The sequence below is a fragment of the Dipodomys merriami genome, unplaced genomic scaffold, assembly GCF_024711535.1.
Source record: "Dipodomys merriami isolate MVZ:Mamm:240054 unplaced genomic scaffold, mDipMer1.0.p SCAF_9, whole genome shotgun sequence".
Taxonomy (NCBI): Eukaryota; Metazoa; Chordata; class Mammalia; order Rodentia; family Heteromyidae; genus Dipodomys; species Dipodomys merriami.
The window spans coordinates 23,993,458-24,013,815 of NW_027206512.1; the positions used below are offsets into that span (position 1 = coordinate 23,993,458).

At 41.3% G+C, this 20,358-nt stretch overlaps 1 protein-coding gene across 3 annotated transcripts in view; it reads right to left on the bottom strand.

The window, feature by feature from the left end:
* The window catches only part of Slc4a4 (solute carrier family 4 member 4), a 366,043-nt gene that overhangs the window by 263,467 nt on the left and 82,218 nt on the right, over nucleotides 1-20,358 (bottom strand). For all 3 annotated transcript variants that reach the window (XM_070012959.1, XM_070012960.1, XM_070012961.1), the window contains exon 3: nucleotides 16,627-16,806. In XM_070012959.1, the coding sequence (XP_069869060.1) occupies nucleotides 16,627-16,806 (180 nt within the window). The remainder of the gene's footprint in view (nucleotides 1-16,626; nucleotides 16,807-20,358) is intronic.

Consider the following 20,358-nt stretch of genomic DNA (forward strand, 5'->3'; position numbering starts at 1 on the left):
AGTGCGCAAAAAGAAAAGGCTTCTGTACATTCTGAACTCAGAAAAGAACCCACCACTAGCACAAAAGATCTCTAAAAGCCACTTCTGAAAATGAGAGGCTACTATCAGAAGAGCAGCCTCTGCCAAACTGGTGAACAACGGGAAAAGCCCGTGCAGAATCTGCCCACGCCCTACAGAAAGCCACGGCTGTCACCTAAACGGCTGGGATTTCAACGACACTGAAAGCTATCACATGGCTGTGTGCATCCATTTCCAAGGCAACATACTTCCAAAGGAGTCTTCTCGAGGATTCAGTTGACTTCAGACCAATCAAGTGGAAAACAACTATTCATAGCTGTTAATTTTCTAATTTTGAACACACCAAGATTTGGAGAGATGGATAATGGAATCCTCCGGGAGTTGATTATACCCTATCAAAGGCTCCTCATTTTTAGCCCAATCACTGGAGTATTTCAGCTTCATGATAGGCTATAAAGAGTCAGAGCAGAAGTGCAAGGACCTTGTGCTAATCCTGACTTCCCCCAGCCTAGGAAGTGTGAGCTTAGTGGTGGAACCTCTGGTGTCTGCTCCTAAAACTGGAAGGACATTTGCGCCTCCTGCACCAAGAGTTATGCAACAAGCCAGGTTCTCGGTGTGAAAGCCTCTATACGGCCTCAGCACTGAAATGTTTTGCTTGAACTTGGTCAGCTCCTAAATATCCTTTGAGCAGTGAACAAGAGCCCAAGAAAACTTTCAAGCCCATCTAATAAGACTGATGGAAAATGCAGTCCATGAGACCATTCGGGGGACCATTCCCAATTTATTTTGAGGAAAAAAACACATCTTCTTGGTCACAGACTTCAAAGTACAGTGAACAAAAATACACTGGAGCACTTAGTTCAACAAGGTTTCAGAGCTCCTCCGGCTAAATAAAATCTCCCTTTCCGTCACAAATTTCTCTTCTTGCCCTGGCTGCATTAGTATCAACTCACAAACCAAAACTATTATCAAAATAGTCGTGGTAGAGAGCCACCTATGCTTTGGTGAGATTTGTGAAATCATTTCGGAAGGAGGTCACTGCAGAAACAGAAGCAAACCTGAGGCTCTGTGTTCTCTTGACCTTGTCATTAAATCCTCCTTTGCCTTACATCTTGTGACTCACTGCTAGAAAAAGTCTGTGTGAGCCTGACATGGTGGAACATGCTTGTAATCCCAGAATTTGAGAGGCTGATACAGGGGCCTCATGTGTGCAAGGCCAATCTAGCCTGAAGAGAAGACCTCATTTCAAACACACACACACACACACACACACACACACACACACACACACACACACACACACATTCTCTCTCTCTCTCTCTCATAAATTGACATATCATATCAAAACTCCTTTGTGCAACTACTTAGTGCTATTTCCATAAAAACAAATAGAAGCAAAAGGCCTGTATATACTTTAAAGTCAGTGTTATTGGAACATGCACCTGGAGTGCTTTGCCTCCCTGTCCTTCTATACTTTCAAACTGTGGAACTAATATCCCTAACAGGACTTTCTTAATTGTTGGATATTACATCAAAATAAACAAAAGATTATGGCACCACTAGAAAAGTCACCTCATGGTGATGCCAAACGCTGTTGGTGAAACTCAATATTAGTTTAGAAACAAATGCTTTATTTGACCATGGTGATTATAGGGATTGCTATTTGTAGAAAAGAAGGTTACAGATGAAAGCAGAAATTGGGGGTGGGTTGTTCCACAGATATGAGTCAGTAAACATAAAAGTTCCATTTCAGTTTAGGCTAGAATTCATTGCTTCAACTTACTGTGAGTCTTAAATATAGATGTGCACTGATCATGCATTGGGAGGTTTATATGCTAATTGTCCATCTGAAATTGGTACCCTTTACTTTTTTTTTTTTTTTTTTTTTTAAGTCGGTCATGGTGCCTGAACTCTGGGCCTGGGCGCTGTCCCTCAGCTCTTCAGCTCAAGGCAAGCGCTCTACCACTTGAGCTACAGCGCCACTTCCCCTTTACTTTTTTAAATATTAATCAAAGCTAATGGAATTCTTTCTTGATCCAATTACCCCCTGTGAGGCCTTCCTGTCCTTGGTCAGTATTGTCTTGTCTTAGGTAAGTCTGCTAACAGACATCATCTTTCTTCCTGGCCCAGTGATTTAACCTGCAATGTTCTCTGACACCTTCTCTAAAATTAATCAAATCCCAACCAATTCTCAAATTTTATAGCATGTAAGTCCCGATCCAGGATAGCACTTAGAATGGGTACAACTTCACATCTATCCATATCTGTATTTGATTGGCAAGTATCAGATTATAAACTATGAGTGCCAAGTGCCCTTCATTTGGCTCCAGTGCCATAACTCCAGCACCTCATACTTACTTGGTACAGAGTACCTGAAGGTTACTCCCTAGAATGTCGGCAGTACTAATGTTTCCTGACTTCATGTGTGCAATAGGAACAAACTGGAGAAGAAAGTTGAATGACTGAGTAGTGTCACTTGAAACCAAAATATTTCCAAAACATGTCTGAGAAGTAACCAAGATAACCAACCATGAGGGAGGGGGTAACAAGTTAGGCAAGAAATATAACCACTACCATTCTTATGTAACTGTAACCCCTCTGTACATCACCTCAACAATAACTTTTTTAAACTCTAAAATTCAAAACATTAAATTGTAGGTAAACCAACAAAATATGATAGAAATGTTTTAACATAAAATGAACAGCTTGATAAAACTGTCTGCCCGTGGTAGAATCTAGCCATACTAACTCATCTAGTCAGTTTTAGCTGAGGATTCTGAACAAAACACCAACCAACTTAGACACTTTCTTTATACTCTCATAACTGCACTATGGCAGTTACAGCATTCTTTTACTTATAGGCAATTCTGTCATTTTGCCCAAACAATGGTCAGTTGTATGAGATCTTCACCTCTGCTGTCCCAGTATCCAGGACTATGCCAGAAGAGAAGTTGCTTTGGATTACTGTAGATAAAAATGGATGGAAATGAATGGAATTGAATGGGCTTGCACTACACAGCTGAAAGCTCAGAGATCTGGCTGTGTCTCTCTCTCCTCCCCATTATGGTGGCGAAGAGGGTACCTACCCCGGCACCATGGCAGATGATGACAAGCTGACAAGCTTACAGTCATACAAACAGATCATGTCTCAATAAGATCAAGTTTTCTGGCCAAAAAAGGAAATGTCAAAAAAACAGTTACATTGGCTTATTTTCTCTCAGGGAAACCATGGAGAAAGGAGTAAAAGTTTTATTTACCAAACAAAAGACTGAGAAAATATTTTTTTTCCAGTGAAGAAGATGACAAATTAGTGAAAGTGACAAAAATAAAGAAAAACCTACCACATATTCAAAAAGTTGCACAATTGCCTAAAAGGAAAACTATAATTGCAAGTGTGTTGGCATTTGGCACACAGTTCAGGATTTCAAGGAAGCAAGCCACTTTTTATGAACGCTAAACAGAAATGTCACAAGCAGCTTTTGATTAAACCATGATTGTCACAGTCTATAGGAATGAACGAACATATGGTGTTTTTAAAATAAACTACTAACCACATCCAGTGGTTTCAATTAAAGAATGGCTCACTGCTTACAAAAATTCCCCTAGACCCAGCTGTCTTCCAAAAAAAGGCCCATTGCCTCACTCTGGGGTTTCACTGTCATCAGGCATTCTAAGGGGCCAGTCTTGGAGTCCTGTGGCTACTCGGGGTGACAACTCTGTAAGCAGGGTAAGATATAAACATCTTCACATGGCCGTCCAGCTGTGACTGGACAGAGCCTGGGAGTGTTTGCCTATAAAGAATATAAAGTGAACTACAGAGTAACATTAAATGTTGTGCTAAAAGACTAGAAGAAAAATTGTTTTCAGTGCTGGGAAGCAAATTCAGGGGGCTTCACACATGCTAAGACAAGTGCTTGCTCTACCAATTGATCTACACCCAAGCCTGAAAACTAGAGAAGATTTTTAAAGATTTTTAAAAGGTTATTTATTTATATGGTATGCTGGTACAAAAATTAACATAATAGCCAGGCCCCAGTGGCTCACACCTGTAATCCTAGCTACTCAGAAGGCGAAGATCTGAGGATCTCGGTTCAAAGCCAGCCCAGGCAGAAAAGTATCTGTGAGACTCTTATCTCCAACTAATTGTGGTGGTGTGGCTCAAATGGTAGAGAGCTAGCCATGAATACTAAATGCTTCAGGGACAGAGCCCAGGCCCTGAGTCCAAGCCCCACAACCAACAAAATAAAATAAAATAAAACTTAGTTTCTTTTAGAAGAAAGAACTTACAGAGATTACTCTAAATCCACTAAAAGAGGTGATATGAGCATAAGAATGAAGGAAAGCTAGTCATATAATCATTTAACAATCATGATAAAAAAACAAACAATGTCTAGAAAACTATAGGTAAGGCTAGTTTGAAGAGAGAATTAGAAGAGAGAATGCTTGCTGCGCATGTGTACTACCACTTAAGCTACAACCCCTTTCGGTTATATTTTGCTTTAGAGATAGGATCTCACTAATTTTGCCTGGGTTGGCCTTGAACCTGAGATCTTCCAGCCTCTGCTTCTCAAATAACTGGGATTACAGGTGTAAGGCACCACTCCTCACTTCTTTCCCTTACATGTCCTATCTTCCTTCTTCCCTACCTTTCTCCTATTCCAGTATCATACCTGTACTTTCTTCTTTTATTCCCATGATTAGCTATAATTCAGAACTCAACAACATGTTTTAAACTCAATAGCTTTTAAAAATAAATACATCTGATACGGGGAAGGGAAGAGGAATCACAGAAACAGTGAGACAAAGGGTGAACCAATGCAACAGCGATGCTCAGTAGATGCTATGTTGGAAATCAGCCTTACTCCTTGGGGGAGAAGGGAGTAAGGGGGTAGGGAAAACAGGAGAAAATGAGGGAGGGGGTAGCACTATTCAAATGAGATGTACTTATTACCTTACTTATATAATGGTAACCCTTCTAAAAGAAAATAAATAAATAAATACATTTGCCAAGTTGGTGTTCTTCTTATGTACTGCCCTTGATGGATTTCTTTTTCATCTAAACTTGTGTGATCTTTTATTACATTAAAGGTTACCTATTCCCACTCAATGCTCTTCCCACTGCCAAAAAGAGAAAATCTCTGCCACTTCTTCCCATATTCGGAAATGCACAAAGAAGACCCTCAAATGCATCCTGTTCTATCTGTTAGATATCTTAGGAATGTCAGCAAGCATCATAAATTGCTAAGATAAAGGAAAGAGTGCCAAACACAAGTGGTCATTTGTTTTTGTTTGCTTGTGCCAGTCCTAGGGCTTAAACCCAGAGCCTGGGTGCTGTCCCTGAGCTTTATTGTTCACGGCTAGCATGAACAATACCATTTGAGCAGTGTTCTACCACTTGAGCCACAGTTCCACTTTTGGCTTTTTTGGTACTTAATTGGAGGTTAAGAGTCTCATGGACTTTTTTGCTTGAGCTAGCTTCAAATTATGATCTTCCGATCTCACAACCACCTGAGTTTCTAGGATTACAGGCATGAGTCACTGGCACTTGACTGGTCATTAATTTTTTTAGGGGGGGGGGGCGGGGATTGGTCGTGGGGCCTGTACTCTGGGCCTGGGCGCTGTCCCTCAGCTCTTCAGCTCAAGGCTCTACCACTTGAGACACAGCGCCACTTCCAGCTTTTTCTGCTTATATAGTGATGAGGAATCGAACCCAGGGCCTCATGCATGCAAGGCAAGCCCACCGAGCCACCTTCCCATCCTTGGTCATTAATTTTTTAATAATTTTAAAATTACAGTTGGGTACCTCTAGTCTTAGCTACTCAGAAGGCTGAGGATCAAGAGGATCAAGGTGCAGGGAGAGCTCAGGCAAAAAGTTCATGAGACCTCACCTCAAATGATCAAAACTGGACATGATGGCACATGCCACTTATCCCAGCTATACAGGAAGTATAAACAGGAAGATCATGATTCAGATTGGCCAAGACCTTATTTGAAAAGTAACTGAAGTGCAAAGAACTTGAGGCATAGCTTAAGTGGTAGAGCACCTACCTAGCATAGAAGAGGGCCCTGAGTTCAAACTTGGCCAAGTACCACCAAAAAAAAAAAAAAAATCCAAAATGTTTCTGAACATTTTGGTCCATTTCTAGTGTTTGTAATATTTGGGAGTTGCATAAAAGTGAGAAAGTACAATTAGTTAAAGAATTGGCTTAGGCTTTTATAGTGATTCATATACATGTTCTAGACCTTAGGTGAATCTTCACAGTGAGACTCTAGTTCTAGAATTCATTATTCCAATGCCTATGTAACCGGAGATTGCCTTATTTTCTGATGAAAACAACTTCTGGGAAGGCATTATCAAATTTAGGAAAAGCAGTCTGAGTTGATCTGAGAAAATGTAGATAAGGCTTGATGAGAAAGGGGAAACCTATAGTTTTCATTAAACGACTTAAAATATTGAAAGTAGTGCAGTAAGCTCCTCCATTCTACTGTCAGTTTTCTCTTGAATGTCTAAGGCCCCAAATTAGGGACTTGTGCTAAGCAATCAGGGGTAATATCACAAGTTTTTATTTATATTTACTTGTTTGTCTTTATAACTAAAAAGAGAGTAAATGGAATTGATACTTTACATTCTGGCAGCCTTGTGTGAAATAACTTCCTTTGATTTCATAGAAGACTGTAAGTAAAGAGCTAGTGCCTTCCCTTAGGATTTCAAAGGAAGGGGCAGGCACAAGAGAAGCTGAAGAAAAGCCAATAGGACTTGGGGTCTGGCTGTCTATGGAAGGAAAAAGAACAAGGAAAATGAAGATTTTTGATGCTAGATGCAACCAGGAATTTGGGAACTCCATGCTCACAATGCCCGCCCCCCCATAAAAGTGTGATGAAAGTTGAGATTCACATCGAGAAAGTTATTCAAAGAACCTAACATTACTGCATCCAAACTGTGGTCATGGAAGAATTCTGGAGAATTTTATTTATAGAATAACCTCAGTCCTCACCTCAACTACTCTGAACCAACAGGCCACACTCACAAAGCCCTGAATTTACTGGTATTAAGGTTCCTGTGTCCTTCAAAAGCTATTTCCTTCTATATGAAAATTTTCCTAAACAGAATACCATTCCAAGAAGATCCTTGCCAATGTCTGTCATTCTTCAAGAGCATTCTAATCCCCCTTCCCTCCTCCCTCTTTCTCTTTCTCTCTCTCTCCCTCTCTCTCTCTCCCTCCCTCCCTCCCTCTCTCTCTCTCTCTCTCTCTCTCTCTCATTCTCTCTCTCTCCCTCCCCCTTCTTCTTTCCCTCCCTCCTTCATTCCCTGCCTTGTAAATTTTAACCCCAAACCACAGGATCACAGAATGTGTCCTGCCTTCCACCTACAGTCATCTATAGCCTGCTTACTTGACTGAGGAATGCTTCACATATTAGATTCCACATGCTGTTCTGGTTTTCCCCAATTTTCCACTCCTTTTAGCCCTGAGTACCCCAGGCCTGGAGCATGCTACAACTCTGGGGGCCTCCTGAACTTGCATCACTATAAATAGCAACAACATCAGCTCTCCCATGGCACACGTAAACACACTATTCATAACAGCTCATGGCACGGTCAGCTGGAGTAGCTATTGCCATTATATCCACTAGCAACAGGAAAGAAATAGTGTGAGAACTGCCATTTGTAGGGCACACTGAGGTGACTCCAAGAAACTGCATTGCAAAAGACAAGGCTCCCTGTATTTATACAGTCATCTGGCTACAGAAGACAGGGCCTGCAACACAGCCCTTTTATCCATTAGCACAAGAATAAACAGCAATTATTTGTACCACACAAAGCACAATATTGGTGCACCAACCCAGTGATACGAAAAAAGACAACATGCCATACATTTTTCCTTCAAACTCCTTAACCAGTTTAACTTCTCTCAGAAACACAGAGAGCCAGAAAGCCACCCCCCACCCCAATCACCCCCCATAAAAGAAAGAACAATCCATTTGCTTGCAGGAGTGAGAAACAGTCTAGATGTTGATGAAATCCTAGGTAAGCAGAGCCACTTGCTCCAGCAGTATTCCACACAAAAGGACAGTGTCATCTCTGCCCACCTGAAACCTGTGTTTCCTTAGCACTTTCACCTGCCAGGTAACACAGAGACTGACATACGCTGACAAGTTGAGGCCTAATTTAGGTTGGTTCTCCCCACAGATACCGTTGGGATCCAGGAGCCAAACTGATGGCTAAAGCAAAAAAAAAAAAAAATAGCTATTGAGAATTCGTGGCAGAAAGGGCTGGATGAAGCACTAGTGTGTGCTGGCACTGGCCTGTGCCATCTATCTGAAAAGTAAACTAAAGCAAAACAGCTGGAGGCAGGACTCAAGTCGTAGAGCATTTGCCTAACAAGTACAAGGCCCTGAGTTAAACCCTATTACTACTACTACTACTAGTACTACTACTACTACTACTACTACTACAAAAAAGTGGACAAACTTAAAGAAGAATAATTGTTGTTTCTAAGGAAGTAATTACTCCCGAGTTTTGGCCTGAAGCTCCTGACATTATCTGCATGCCTTAGATGGGAAAAGGTAATGCTGAGAAAGGTAGGTAGAACAGTTCAAAATGACTGCTAGCCAGTTCTGCTCAGCAGATGCAGTACTTAGAAGACATGCAGAACACTGGGATAAAACTCTAGCAGAATCCTCTGTTAGAGATGAGGAAACTGGAGCGCAAAAATCCAAGGTTACAATGCTGGTGTGAGATGCGCTTCTTTTTTCTTGGGGGGGGGGGTCCAACTGTGGGGCCTGAACTCTGGGCCTGGGCGCTGTCCCTCAGCTCTTCAGCTCAAGGCTAGCACTCTACCACTTGAGCCACAGGACCACTTCCGGCTTTTTTCTTTTTGCCTATGTGGTGCTGAGGAATCAAACCCAGGGCCTCATGCATGCCAGGCAAGCACTCTACCACTGAGCTAACTTCCCAGTTCCTGAGATAGGTTTCTAACTCAAGGAAATGGGCTTAACTATCTGTCTTTACCTAATAGGCTGCCTGTCTAGTAACACACATCACAAGGGCCCCTTCTGAAAGGCAGTTTCAGTTTTCAATTCATTTTTAACATTTAAAAAAAAAAAAGTTGTTCTCAGGCATAAAGATGAAGTTGCTCCCTCCTACCTCCACAAGGTAAAAGGCAGATGAGAAGGAAAGAGACAGTCTTATTTGGGGTTGTGGGGGTTCGAGAGGGGAAAAATCTGGGAGAAACTGAGGGAGGGGTAACAGTGTTCAAAAAGTAATTTATGCAATACCTGATTTATGTAACTACACAACTGTACATCAGCTTTACAATAAAAACCTTTAAAAAGAAAAAGAGACAGTCCCGTGTTTCTGTCTCTGTCTTTGTCCCTGTCTGTCTCTCTCTGTCTGTCTCTCTCTGTGTCTCTGTCTCTGTGTGTCTCTCTGTCTCTGTCTCTCTGTCTCTGTCCCTGTCTCTGTCTATCTCTCTCTGTGTGTCTGTCTCTGTCTCTCTGTCTCTCTCTGTCTCTGTCTCTCTGTCTCTGTCCCTGTCTGTCTCTCTCTGTGTCTGTGTCTCTGTCTCTGTGTCTGTGTCTCTCTCTGTCTCTCTCTGTGTCTCTGTCTCTCTGTCTGTGTCTCTGTGTCTCTGTCTCTCTGTCTCTGTCTGTCTCTCTGTCTCTGTCTCTCTCTGTCTCTCTCTGTCTCTCTGTCTCTGTCTCTGTCTCTGTCTTCCTCTCTCTCTCTCTATCTCTCTCTCTCTCTCAGTGATTGAACTCAGAGCTGCCATCTCACTTGGCTTGCTTAACTCATACTCTACCACTTGAGCCACACCACTAGCCCAGCTCTTCTCTGGTTGCTTGGAAATGGAGTCACACACACTTTTTTTCCTGGGACAGCCTCAAACCACAATCTTCCAGGTTGCAGCCTCCTAAGTAGCTGTGATTACAGGTGTGAACCTCCAGCACCCTTTAAACTGAGTCAGAACTACTTCATTTCACAGGCACCCCAACGAGTCTTTTCTCTTTTACACACTAGTGAATTTGGGGGACACGTCAGTGGCCTATAGAAAAATTAATGAAACTTTATGACATCAAAATCAAAGATCTTGCCTTACCAAAAAAAAAAAAAAAGTAGAAATGTGCCCAGAAGTATGATATGAGATCAGGCTTGGGGAGGGAACAGGGGTGTGCACTGGGAAAAGGGGAAGTCAAATGACAAAACACCAAAGATTCTTGGCTCTCATGAAAAGCTCCACTGTTCATTTACCCGGAAACCCCGAACAAAAGCAGCTGCCCGTTTCTCTATTTCAGTTTCCTGAATATAGCTGGACCACCAACTGGCATCCACTGTCCCAGGCTCCCAGAACAATGTCCAGTAGCATAAACCCATCAGTTCTGGTACACATCCAGAGAGCTACCAAAGAGCCACAAAACAGCAACATCTGGGCGCACCTACCCCACACCGTGTTGTGAGGCTGCTGTGCTATGCGCTCTGAGCAAGACGTGTGTGCCCCAGGCCTGCGCAAGCCTGTCCAGAAATCCCTCACACAGCACATCAATATGCTGGACAGGATGCACTGTTTGTGCCTGGGCCTCCTCTCATCTCACACACCTGCAGGGCAGTTTCTGCACTCACAGGGTGGCCCCTGGTACCCCTATAAATATTCTCAGACATTAGCAAAGTACAAAGGACAGAGGTGCATGCTACTGAGAGCTCGAGCCACACCACGGTTGCAGATCCTAGCAGCCAGGACCATCTCCCTACCCACTTTTTGGGCAACCCTAAGAAGATGGCAGCTGCTAACTTAGGGAGGGGGAAAAGTGCATGGTGGAGGAGGCAAAAGGATTATTTTTAAGAAAGAGCACAATCTAACTTTTCTCTCCACCACCCACTCCACACCACCTCCTCATTCCCTTGTCTCTCCTGCCTGCTCTTCCAGCTCACTTTTCTTCCCCAGCCTTTCTCTCCCCGTGGCTCAGTGGACCACACGTTTCCTTCTCTGTATCCCCAGCTGGGACACGGTTCTGACGCCACACTGGGAATAGCAGCTAGGTGTGGACTTGAAGCAGCTGCCAAGCTCAGAAGAGAACATGAAGCTGGCGTTCTCCCTGTAATTCCAAATGTGTGCAGCTCAAATGCTCATCCACTTTTTAGAAACTCTGTCTTAACACCAGAGACAGGGAGAGAAGAAAAACCATCTCTGTTCTAAGCAAAATGAACCTGTCCACAATGTCACTTTCCCACTTTCCCGATGTGCCGAAGCACTGGTGTGTGTGTGTGTGTGTGTGTGTGTGTGTGTGTGTGTGTGTGTGTGTGTGTGTGTGTGTGTGTGTGTGTGTGTGTGTGTGTGTGTGTGTGTGTGTGTGTGTGTGTGTGTGTGTGTGTGTGTGTGTGTGTGTGTGTGTGTGTGTGTGTGTGTTATTTCTTCTTAGAAGTGCCTCTATTTTTCAGTTCTGTGTCTCTTGAATGTGACTTCTGAGTTGGTTCCCTAAGCTCTGTGTAGAAGAGTGAGTTCTTTTTTAAGTGTGTGATGAATCTATGTGCCCTGTGGATCAATTTCTTCCATCACCTGTGGGTAACAAGCAACTCCACACACTTGGGAGTCATCTAACCCAGACAAAAACACCAAGTTGGCAATGGCTGAATTAATGAGGTACTTCCCAAAGTGAAACAATTAAAAGTTAGAGCCTGATTTTACATGGCAAGGGAGAAAGACAGGGCAAGAAATAGTGTGCCAGGCTTACGAACAAGAAAAAGTAACTGAACCTTTATCTAAAGTTGGAAAATAGATCAATGAAGGCAATGCTTTTATTTTTCTCACCAGTAACTCATTCACTCATTTATTTCTTGATGAACATGTATTAAGCATACACTGTAAGCAAGGCACTGTGCTAGATAACAATGAACAAGATAACCCTGATCTTTACCCCCCTGGAGCTGATAATCTCACAAGAGCTCAAGGCTGTAAACTGACAAAAGTTCTGTATTATAAAGGAAATAAATATTTTAAAATGTATGTGAAAAGTATGTATGATCTACTGCAATATATTTTAAATATATATGAAAAATAAATATGAAAGAATAACTCTGGAGAACTTATTTAGATAAAAGTAGTAACAGAGGCTGGCTTGATAAATTACACCTGTAATCCAGCTACAGCTACACAGGAGGCCGAAAATGGGAGGATCACCATGCAAGGCGATCCTGTTTTCAATCAACATGCTGGGTGTATTGGGACCTGCCTCTCTTCCCAAATACATAGGAAAGAGTAGGTTGGAAGATTACAGTGCAGCTAGCATGGACAAAAATGTAAGTCTATCCAAGAATCAACTCTAGCAAAAAAGAGTTATACGCATGTCTCACATGGTAGAGGACCTTCAATAAAGAAGGCAAAGATCAAGGGGGTAACCATGTTCAACAAGAAATGTACTCATTACCTTACGTATGTAACTGTAACACCTCTGTACATCACTTTGACAATAAAATTAAATTTTAAAAAAAGAATTCAAAGATCAAGTTTGTGTTGTTCATTGTTATCTAGCACAGTGTCCAGCCCATAATATATGCTTAATACATGCTCACCAAAGAATAAATTAGTGAATGAGTTACTGAAGAGGAAAAATGAAGCATTAATTTTGTTGGTTTTAGAGTCTGCAGACTAAGTTCAAGACCTTGGACTTATCAGTACTTCAGTACTGAAAGCAAAAAAAGATCTCTATAAAGAAGTAACGTCTAAAAGCTAAAAGGTAAAAGAAATAAAATAAATAAGTAGGACAAGAACAGGGCAACCATTCCAGGAAGATGGGTTTGCATAAGCAAAGGCCCCCTAAGCTATAAAAGGTTTTTGCAGCAAGGAACTAAAGATTCTATGTGACTAGAATAGAGTTTAAGCAGACAGACTGGCACAGTGAACAAATGACTGGAGAGATTTTGTGAGCCAAAATGTCCAACTGAGACTGCATTCTAAGGATGACAAGAATTATTCAGCAGAGGAATGGTATGACCTGATTCACAATTTCATCAGGATCAACCTTGTGTCTGTGTGAAGAAGGACTTCAAAAGCAAAGGCTGTGCAGTGTTCCAAGTAAGAGACCATGCTTCCCTTGGCCAAAACATAGCATCAAAACTGGAAACAAGTTGACAGATTCATACAGTTTAGAAACAGAACCAACAGAAGTCAATGAAGGGTTGCAATATGGTATGAGAGCAATGAAGCGAAGATGATTTCTATCAAATTCTTATTGCTATGTAAGGTCTGTGGCTTTTTTTCCAAAAAATACAATCATCACATGATGTACTGCCAACATATAAAAGAATCTGAACCACAGGATGTGATGTGTCTATAGATACAGGAAAGAGAAACATCCTAGATTCAAGAATAATAGAAACTACGTGTGGCTATGCTTGAAAAACAATAATAAGGAACAGGTTTTCATAGAAAGTGAGTTTTTCATAAGAATTTTATTGTCATATTGGTGCCAGAGGCCTGTGGTTTCCCCAACATCAGAGGATTAAACGTCCTTTTCTTTTTTTAACATCTTTTTCTATATCTGGATGCAAAAATTCCAGATTTTAAGAACTGCACCATGAACAGCTTGTCAAATGGCAATTCCTGTGTACAACTACTTAAAGATAATTTTTTAATTATTTTAAAGAATTGCACCAGAAAAACCAACCCGCAATGCATCTCATCTCCATGACATACAGCAGAGAAATTGAAAAGATCTTCAGTTCAACTTAGCAAGTTCATACCAGATATAGCTCAAAGATAGATTACAGTATCACTCATCATGCAGGAAAAGAAAAACAAACTAGAAAATGCAGATGTATAAGTAATATCCCTATTATCATTGAACAATTCGGGCCTTAACAACTGTTTCTCCCAAGGAATTCCTCAAAAAACCTAACCTATGATATAAAGTAGTTTCCCAAGGAGGTAATCTCTGAGGATTCACCTTCAGCACCAACTGCCACTTGATGATGGCACACATTTGTTATCCCAACTACTTGAGAAGTACAGATAGGAGGAACCTGGTCAGCCAAGGGAAATAGCTGTGGGAAGGAGAAACTAAAGCAAAAAGGGCTGGGAGGTAAAATACCTACCTAGTGAGTGTATTTTCAAACCTTAGTTAGGACAGGACAGGACAGGAAAGGGGAAAGGAAAAGGAAAAGGAAAGGGAAAGGGAAAGGTTAAGGAAGGGAAGGAATAAAGGAGGGGAAAAAGTGAGAAAAAGAAAAAATTGCCATATTTATATTATACTCAATAGCCAAACTGACCTTGCCAAATGCCACTGAGAGCTACAACATACCATGACTGACAAGTTCAGGTTCAGGGTCTTTCTGAACTGCTCATTCTTAATTCCCTGAGTGTAACTGACCCTGCTTGTATTGATCTTCCTGAGAATCTAGAAAATAATTATAATCTCAAAATCCTAGCTGAATATCACTCTATGTTTTTTTTATATATAATAATGAACTCTTTCCTACAGAATGGGTGATGAAAGGGGGAGGGAGGGAGAGAGAGGGAGAGAGAGAGAGAGAGACAGAGAGAGAGAGAGAGAGAGAGAGAGAGACAGAGACAGAGACAGAGACAGAGACAGAGACAGAGACAGAGACAGAGAGACAGACCGACCATAAATGTCCTGGACACAACACTGCTTTGATACTGGTTCAGGTCTTACCCAAAACATAGTAAGTAGAGATAAACTGCAGTAATAATATACATGGGGATGTTATCTTTTGTTTGTACAAACTATCAATTGTGACCTTTTTAAAATGCATATCTAAGGGCTGGGAAGGTGGCTCAGTCATAGAGTGCTTGCCTTGCATGCATGGAGTCCTGGGTTCGATTCCTCACAGCACATAAGCAGAAAAGGCTGGAAGTGGCACTGTGACTCAAGTGGTAGAGCACTAACCTTGAGTTGAAGAGCTGAGGGACAGAGCCAGGCCCAGAGTTCAGGCCCCACAACTGACCAAAAAAAAAAAAAAAAAAAAAGCATATCGAGATCTGTGCTCCAGATACACTCTGTTATTTGGGGGGGATAAAAGTCCCTCAACATTCCAAGAGAAGTATAGAACTTCAGTGTCTGGCCCTCTGTTCCCTTCTAAGTCTCACGTTTATTCGGACACTTTTATAGTTCAGTGGTCCATCTCCAGAATTCCCTTGTAACCTTTAACTCAGTGGCCTATCTGTACTGCTCCTGCACCATAGTAACTTCTCTAGGTTCCTAAGCCACCTGCTGAGTACCAGTGGTAAGGCTCTAAAAAGTTCACATCATTACACTTCACACCAGCTTTAATTTAACTCTGTGAATTCACTTTTCAACACCCCTTTGCTGTTCATCCTAATTTGGCCTGTCATCACCTTCAATGACAGAACCTGATCTTTATCATTGCCACCCATAATGCATTTTATTGCAGGGTCTGTATTTCTGCAAGGGTAGCAGAGGGATGGAGAATGTGCGGCACTCTGCCAACATGAGAAGCTGTCACTGTGTAATTCCTGTTGGGGAATCTTCCAAAACTGGCATGTGTTTCCACTGCACATGCTCATTCTCACTTCAGCCACAGGCTAACCCTACAGCCAAATACTCTCCACATTAAAAGAGACAAAAGCAACATGAACATGTGCCTAAACACACGGCCCACTGTATTACTTGCGTTCAGAGGTGTTTTTGGTCTACTGCTATTCTGTTCTTGGAAACTTTTCACAATGCATGATAGACACTATGCTCAATGGTTCACTTCAAGACTTATTTCGCCCTTCATTCTTCTAATTACATCAAGCTTTCCCACAGTCCCCTTTAAATACCTTTATGTTTTTCCCAAAATGTAATCTCCACAGGCCATCAGTGTACCTAACCCAAGTCAGAATCTGGCCCCTAAGACTTGTCTCTATAGATACACGACATAGATCCAACAGAAAAAAAAATGCATGTGACTGCTCTCAAGTGGCATGAATGAAATTTAAGGCAGATCATTCATTGAGTTTTCCCCTAAGAATTCTGTTTTGTAACCAGCATAAACACTCACCCAAAGCATACAGCCCATCCTATCATGTTGGGCCTCAGGGTGTTCTCTGACTTATTCCTGCTAAACTGGATACATTATGCCTCCTATGTTCAACATCTCGAAAGTACTTGAATTCGATCTAGGTAAATGTCACCTGCAACGCTGACATTTGGAAGGATATCTAAGTATGTATGCACATACTCTCATTTTAACCTATTGTCTCAACAAAACCTTTTCCTAAGCAGAAACAATCTGAAGAGTTTATTAAAAGTCTTCCAGCCACTGTTGACCACCATACTAAATGCCACCTGTAACACTGTCCCATTTTACTAACAGAATATACAAAACAGAACTCTACCTATTACTAACAGAATGTACAGTACATAACTCTACCTAAACTGTTATCTGATTTGCTTTTTACAATTAGCACAGAATCTTTTACTTGACTTCACAGATCAACCTGTCTGGCTCAAGAAAAACATCTCCACCAACATTTTCCTTCAGAGACCATTCCCATATAACTGTTTTACTCCATGAGCCCCAAAATTCTAGAAGGTATCTTCCCCCAAGATAAGGAGCAAGGCAGAAAGGCACTGAGCCCAGAGATTACTCACTGAGAGGTTTCAGGATACTGCTGCTGGACTCATCAGCATTCTCCACATCTGATTTGTCAGAGTAGTTCTCAGAGATTCTCTCCTTTTCCTTCTTTTCTTTATGCCCTGTCTTTCTCTTGTGACGTCTCCTTCTCCGGTAGCTCTTGGGCACGTGGACCCCAATGTAGATGGTATGGTGACCTAAACAGAAGGTACAACACAAATTTTTAGTAATATCCAATAGTTTAGGGGGAAGGGTTAGTACTGAGGATTGAATTCAGGACCTCACACCTTCTAAGCAAGTGCTCCACCCTACTTAAGCCACACCCCTAGACCTTTTGTTTTTTAGTATGTTTTCCAGATAAGGGTTTAGGCTTTTGCCTCTGTCCGCTTCAGATTAGGATACAAGTAGGTAGGATTACAGGTGTGTGCCCTCACCACCACCACCACCACCACCACCACTAACCCCCCACACACACACAACACCATCAAATTCTATTATCTGCTACACACAAAATATTCAAGATCCACAGGTCTGAGAAAAGATCTATCAATTCAATGGTATCATTCACGACTTGGCATATCAAAACTGGAAAATCAGAATTCTCTCCTAATTTTCATGTAGCAACACTGTAATTAAACCTGTTGGTTCTAGAACTGGATTTGTACTAGTATGGACTCTAGTTCTATCCAGATGACCTTCTTTTTGTCTAGGAAAACAAGTAAATACCAAAGTGCCAGGAGTCCTTGCCTATGGCCACATGTCTGCCATCAATGAACTATATGCTCTTCTTAACTACATTGGGTCTCAATCCCATCATTCATTTGGGTAAACCCTAGAGGCTTTTCCTGTCTATCCTTGTTGAGTGTGTGATTGTATTGGCTAAGGTGCTAGAAAGGGAGCTACAAAAATAAAGATCTAAAGCAAAGTTCAAAAAGTCAAAAAAAAAAAAAAAAAAAGGTCATTGTGCTGGGGAAAAAGTTTTACAGTATAACTTTTTTGTCTTTTTCTTTTTTTACCATATCAGCAGAACAGAGACTTAGAACTGGGACAGACTGAGATAAGAAGACATAGTTGGAGAGAAGATTTCAGAAATACTCAAATGTTCACACTAGGAAACAGCTACAATGAATGTCAGCTACAGTGTCTTTCTCATTTTTCTTTTCCAAAAGTTTCTAAAAACTGGTTGTTGCAATGATAAAAATAAACTCAGCCCAGCAAAAACTGCCTTGAAGAGAAAGGCATGGAGAAAAAGGATTGAGTAATGCCTTTAGTTCTCTGGATGGAGGGAGCTGCAAAATCGACTTAGTATATTTTTTTGCAAATATCTGGTAAGACAAAAGAGAAAAGAATTCAAAATTCCAAATCTTTTTAGTTGGGAACTTTTACTTTCATTCTATCTATCTACAACACAACTTTGGAATGTGAAAAACATCAGTTCAGAACTAATGTGACCATTTTTTTAACTGTAAGTCCGATTAGTTTATCTCATCGATGGTTTTCATTTCCCATTTCTGGACTTATTCTTTGACACATGTCCCAGTGCCAGAGATAATATCACATACCACAGTGAAATCCACATACAGCATTCTGATCTCAACTGCTGTCAACACATCTAAAAAACCACCATTCACAGGCGGTTTCCTTAGACAGGCAGCATTAAAAGAATATGTCGCTTTAAAAAACAGATTCCAACTAAGGAATAAAGAGGCTGAAGTCAATGTGGTAGTGAGCAAAAGAAACAGCTCATACTGGGAATGAACCTGGAGCAGAAGTCCTCACTATACACATGCAGGGAAGGGGAGGGGAGAGGGAAAGATAGAAAGGGAGCTAGGAGGAAGAAAGGGAGAAAGAGAAATACCCAGCAACTTGTTATTCCAAACAAAGCATGGTGAAACTCCCCACAGAATGTGTGCCATGAGAAGTTTATCATGTCTAACCATTTGCAAGTAAATGGTTCTCATGGGAAAGCTATATTATACTAGGAAGTAGGAAATGTCTCAGAAACAATGTGAAATAAGAAACAGCGTCAATTGTTTCCTGAGCTCCAGTTACTCAAGGAGTCAGGAGGTTTTATCTCAAGTCCCAACAATTCAAGTAAGCAAAGCCAACCAATTTCTTCAGTAAATCAAATGCTGAAAGCTTCATTTAGGAATTAGGAAAATATCACACACACACACACACACACACACACACACACACACACACACACACACACACACAATCACACACACACACACACACACACACACACACACACACACACACACACACACACACACACACACACACACACACACACACACACCCCCCAAGGTAGGAATGTTGTCATAATATTTTTCTATGCCTGAATAATGGCAGGTAAGCAAAAACAATGTGTAATTAAGTTACATTAGTCACACTGAGGTTATACAGAAAGATTTGATACATTCACCCAAATCTGTGTTTTACATTCATCAAGCCATTGGAAAGACAGTCTCTTTGGGCCATTAAAATTGTAAGGTCAGATTTCTGACTCTAAAGTGGACTTTAGCCTGCTGAGTTACAATGATTCAGACTGAGTCTTCCAACTCTAGACAGGAAGATCCTTTAGCTTTGAGAACCTAATTTAAGTTGTCACCCTCACAAAAATGACACCACCTGCCCTCCTCATGATCTTGTTCCCAACATGTCTACAACTCCTTTCAACAGGTGGGAAGTTTCAGATGTGATTCAGCCCTCCAGGCTGCTATGGTGCCCCTCCAGATAACCAAGTGGCAATGGAAGTTCTTTCAGGACATTCCAAATCTCAGGCCCATGTACAAGTGTACCTTATGAACATACCTCAATGGTTTTGGTATACTTACAGAGTTGTACAACTGTCATCATCATATTTAGAATTTTAGAAACTGTCTGCCAATTTAAAGAATCCTTCACACTCATTTCCAGCTGCTCTGCTGCCAGTCAATGTGCCACACGCCCACGTTTTATACTCTCAGTGATGGCCTTCAAGGAAGCCATATCTCTCTAGGACTCACATGGCTATAAACTCTTTGTGGGAATCCTCGAGGCATGGTAAATAGATTATGCTTGGTAAGGAAGGTATTGTCTTCCAGGAACTGCTGGAGAAAAATCACTGCACAAAGCTGAGCAATTTCTGACCTCAGAGTGCCCTCCTTCTCCACCTATATTATTGGTAACTGTTTTCTCTTTATGGTTCTGGGATTAAGTAGACCATGAGGAACTAGGATGATGACTGCTGCATGACCAAGTATTTCTCCAGCAACATTCTGCTCTTCAGCTTCCTTGCTCATGAGAACAAAGAAGAAGACAGGCTTGCTTTTGATGGGCTGGAAGAGGTAGGCATGCTTCCTCAAAGTAATGACCAAATATTTAGTGAGTCATATGTATTAAGTAACAAAAACAACACAGAACTGAGACGGACAGAATACCTGTCTTCTTGATCAATAAAGCAACATTCCTGCTGAAAAGACATCATTGTGGGTAAGACTATCACAGGTTAACCTTTGTATTTATTTTCATTAATGGTGCTTTATCTGTCTCAGAAAAATGTCAGGAAAATTAATGGCTATTTTTATATTATGACTCTCAAAATGACTGCAGGCTCGAGGGAACAGAAAAGTTGAGCATGTCATGTTGTTTTACATGTAAAAAAAAGGAACAGTTTGATAGACAGGCTTTCCAATCCTTCAAGAAGTCTAAAAACTAGTAAGATGCTCAAAGAATCAAGAACAGTTACCTACTTATTGTAA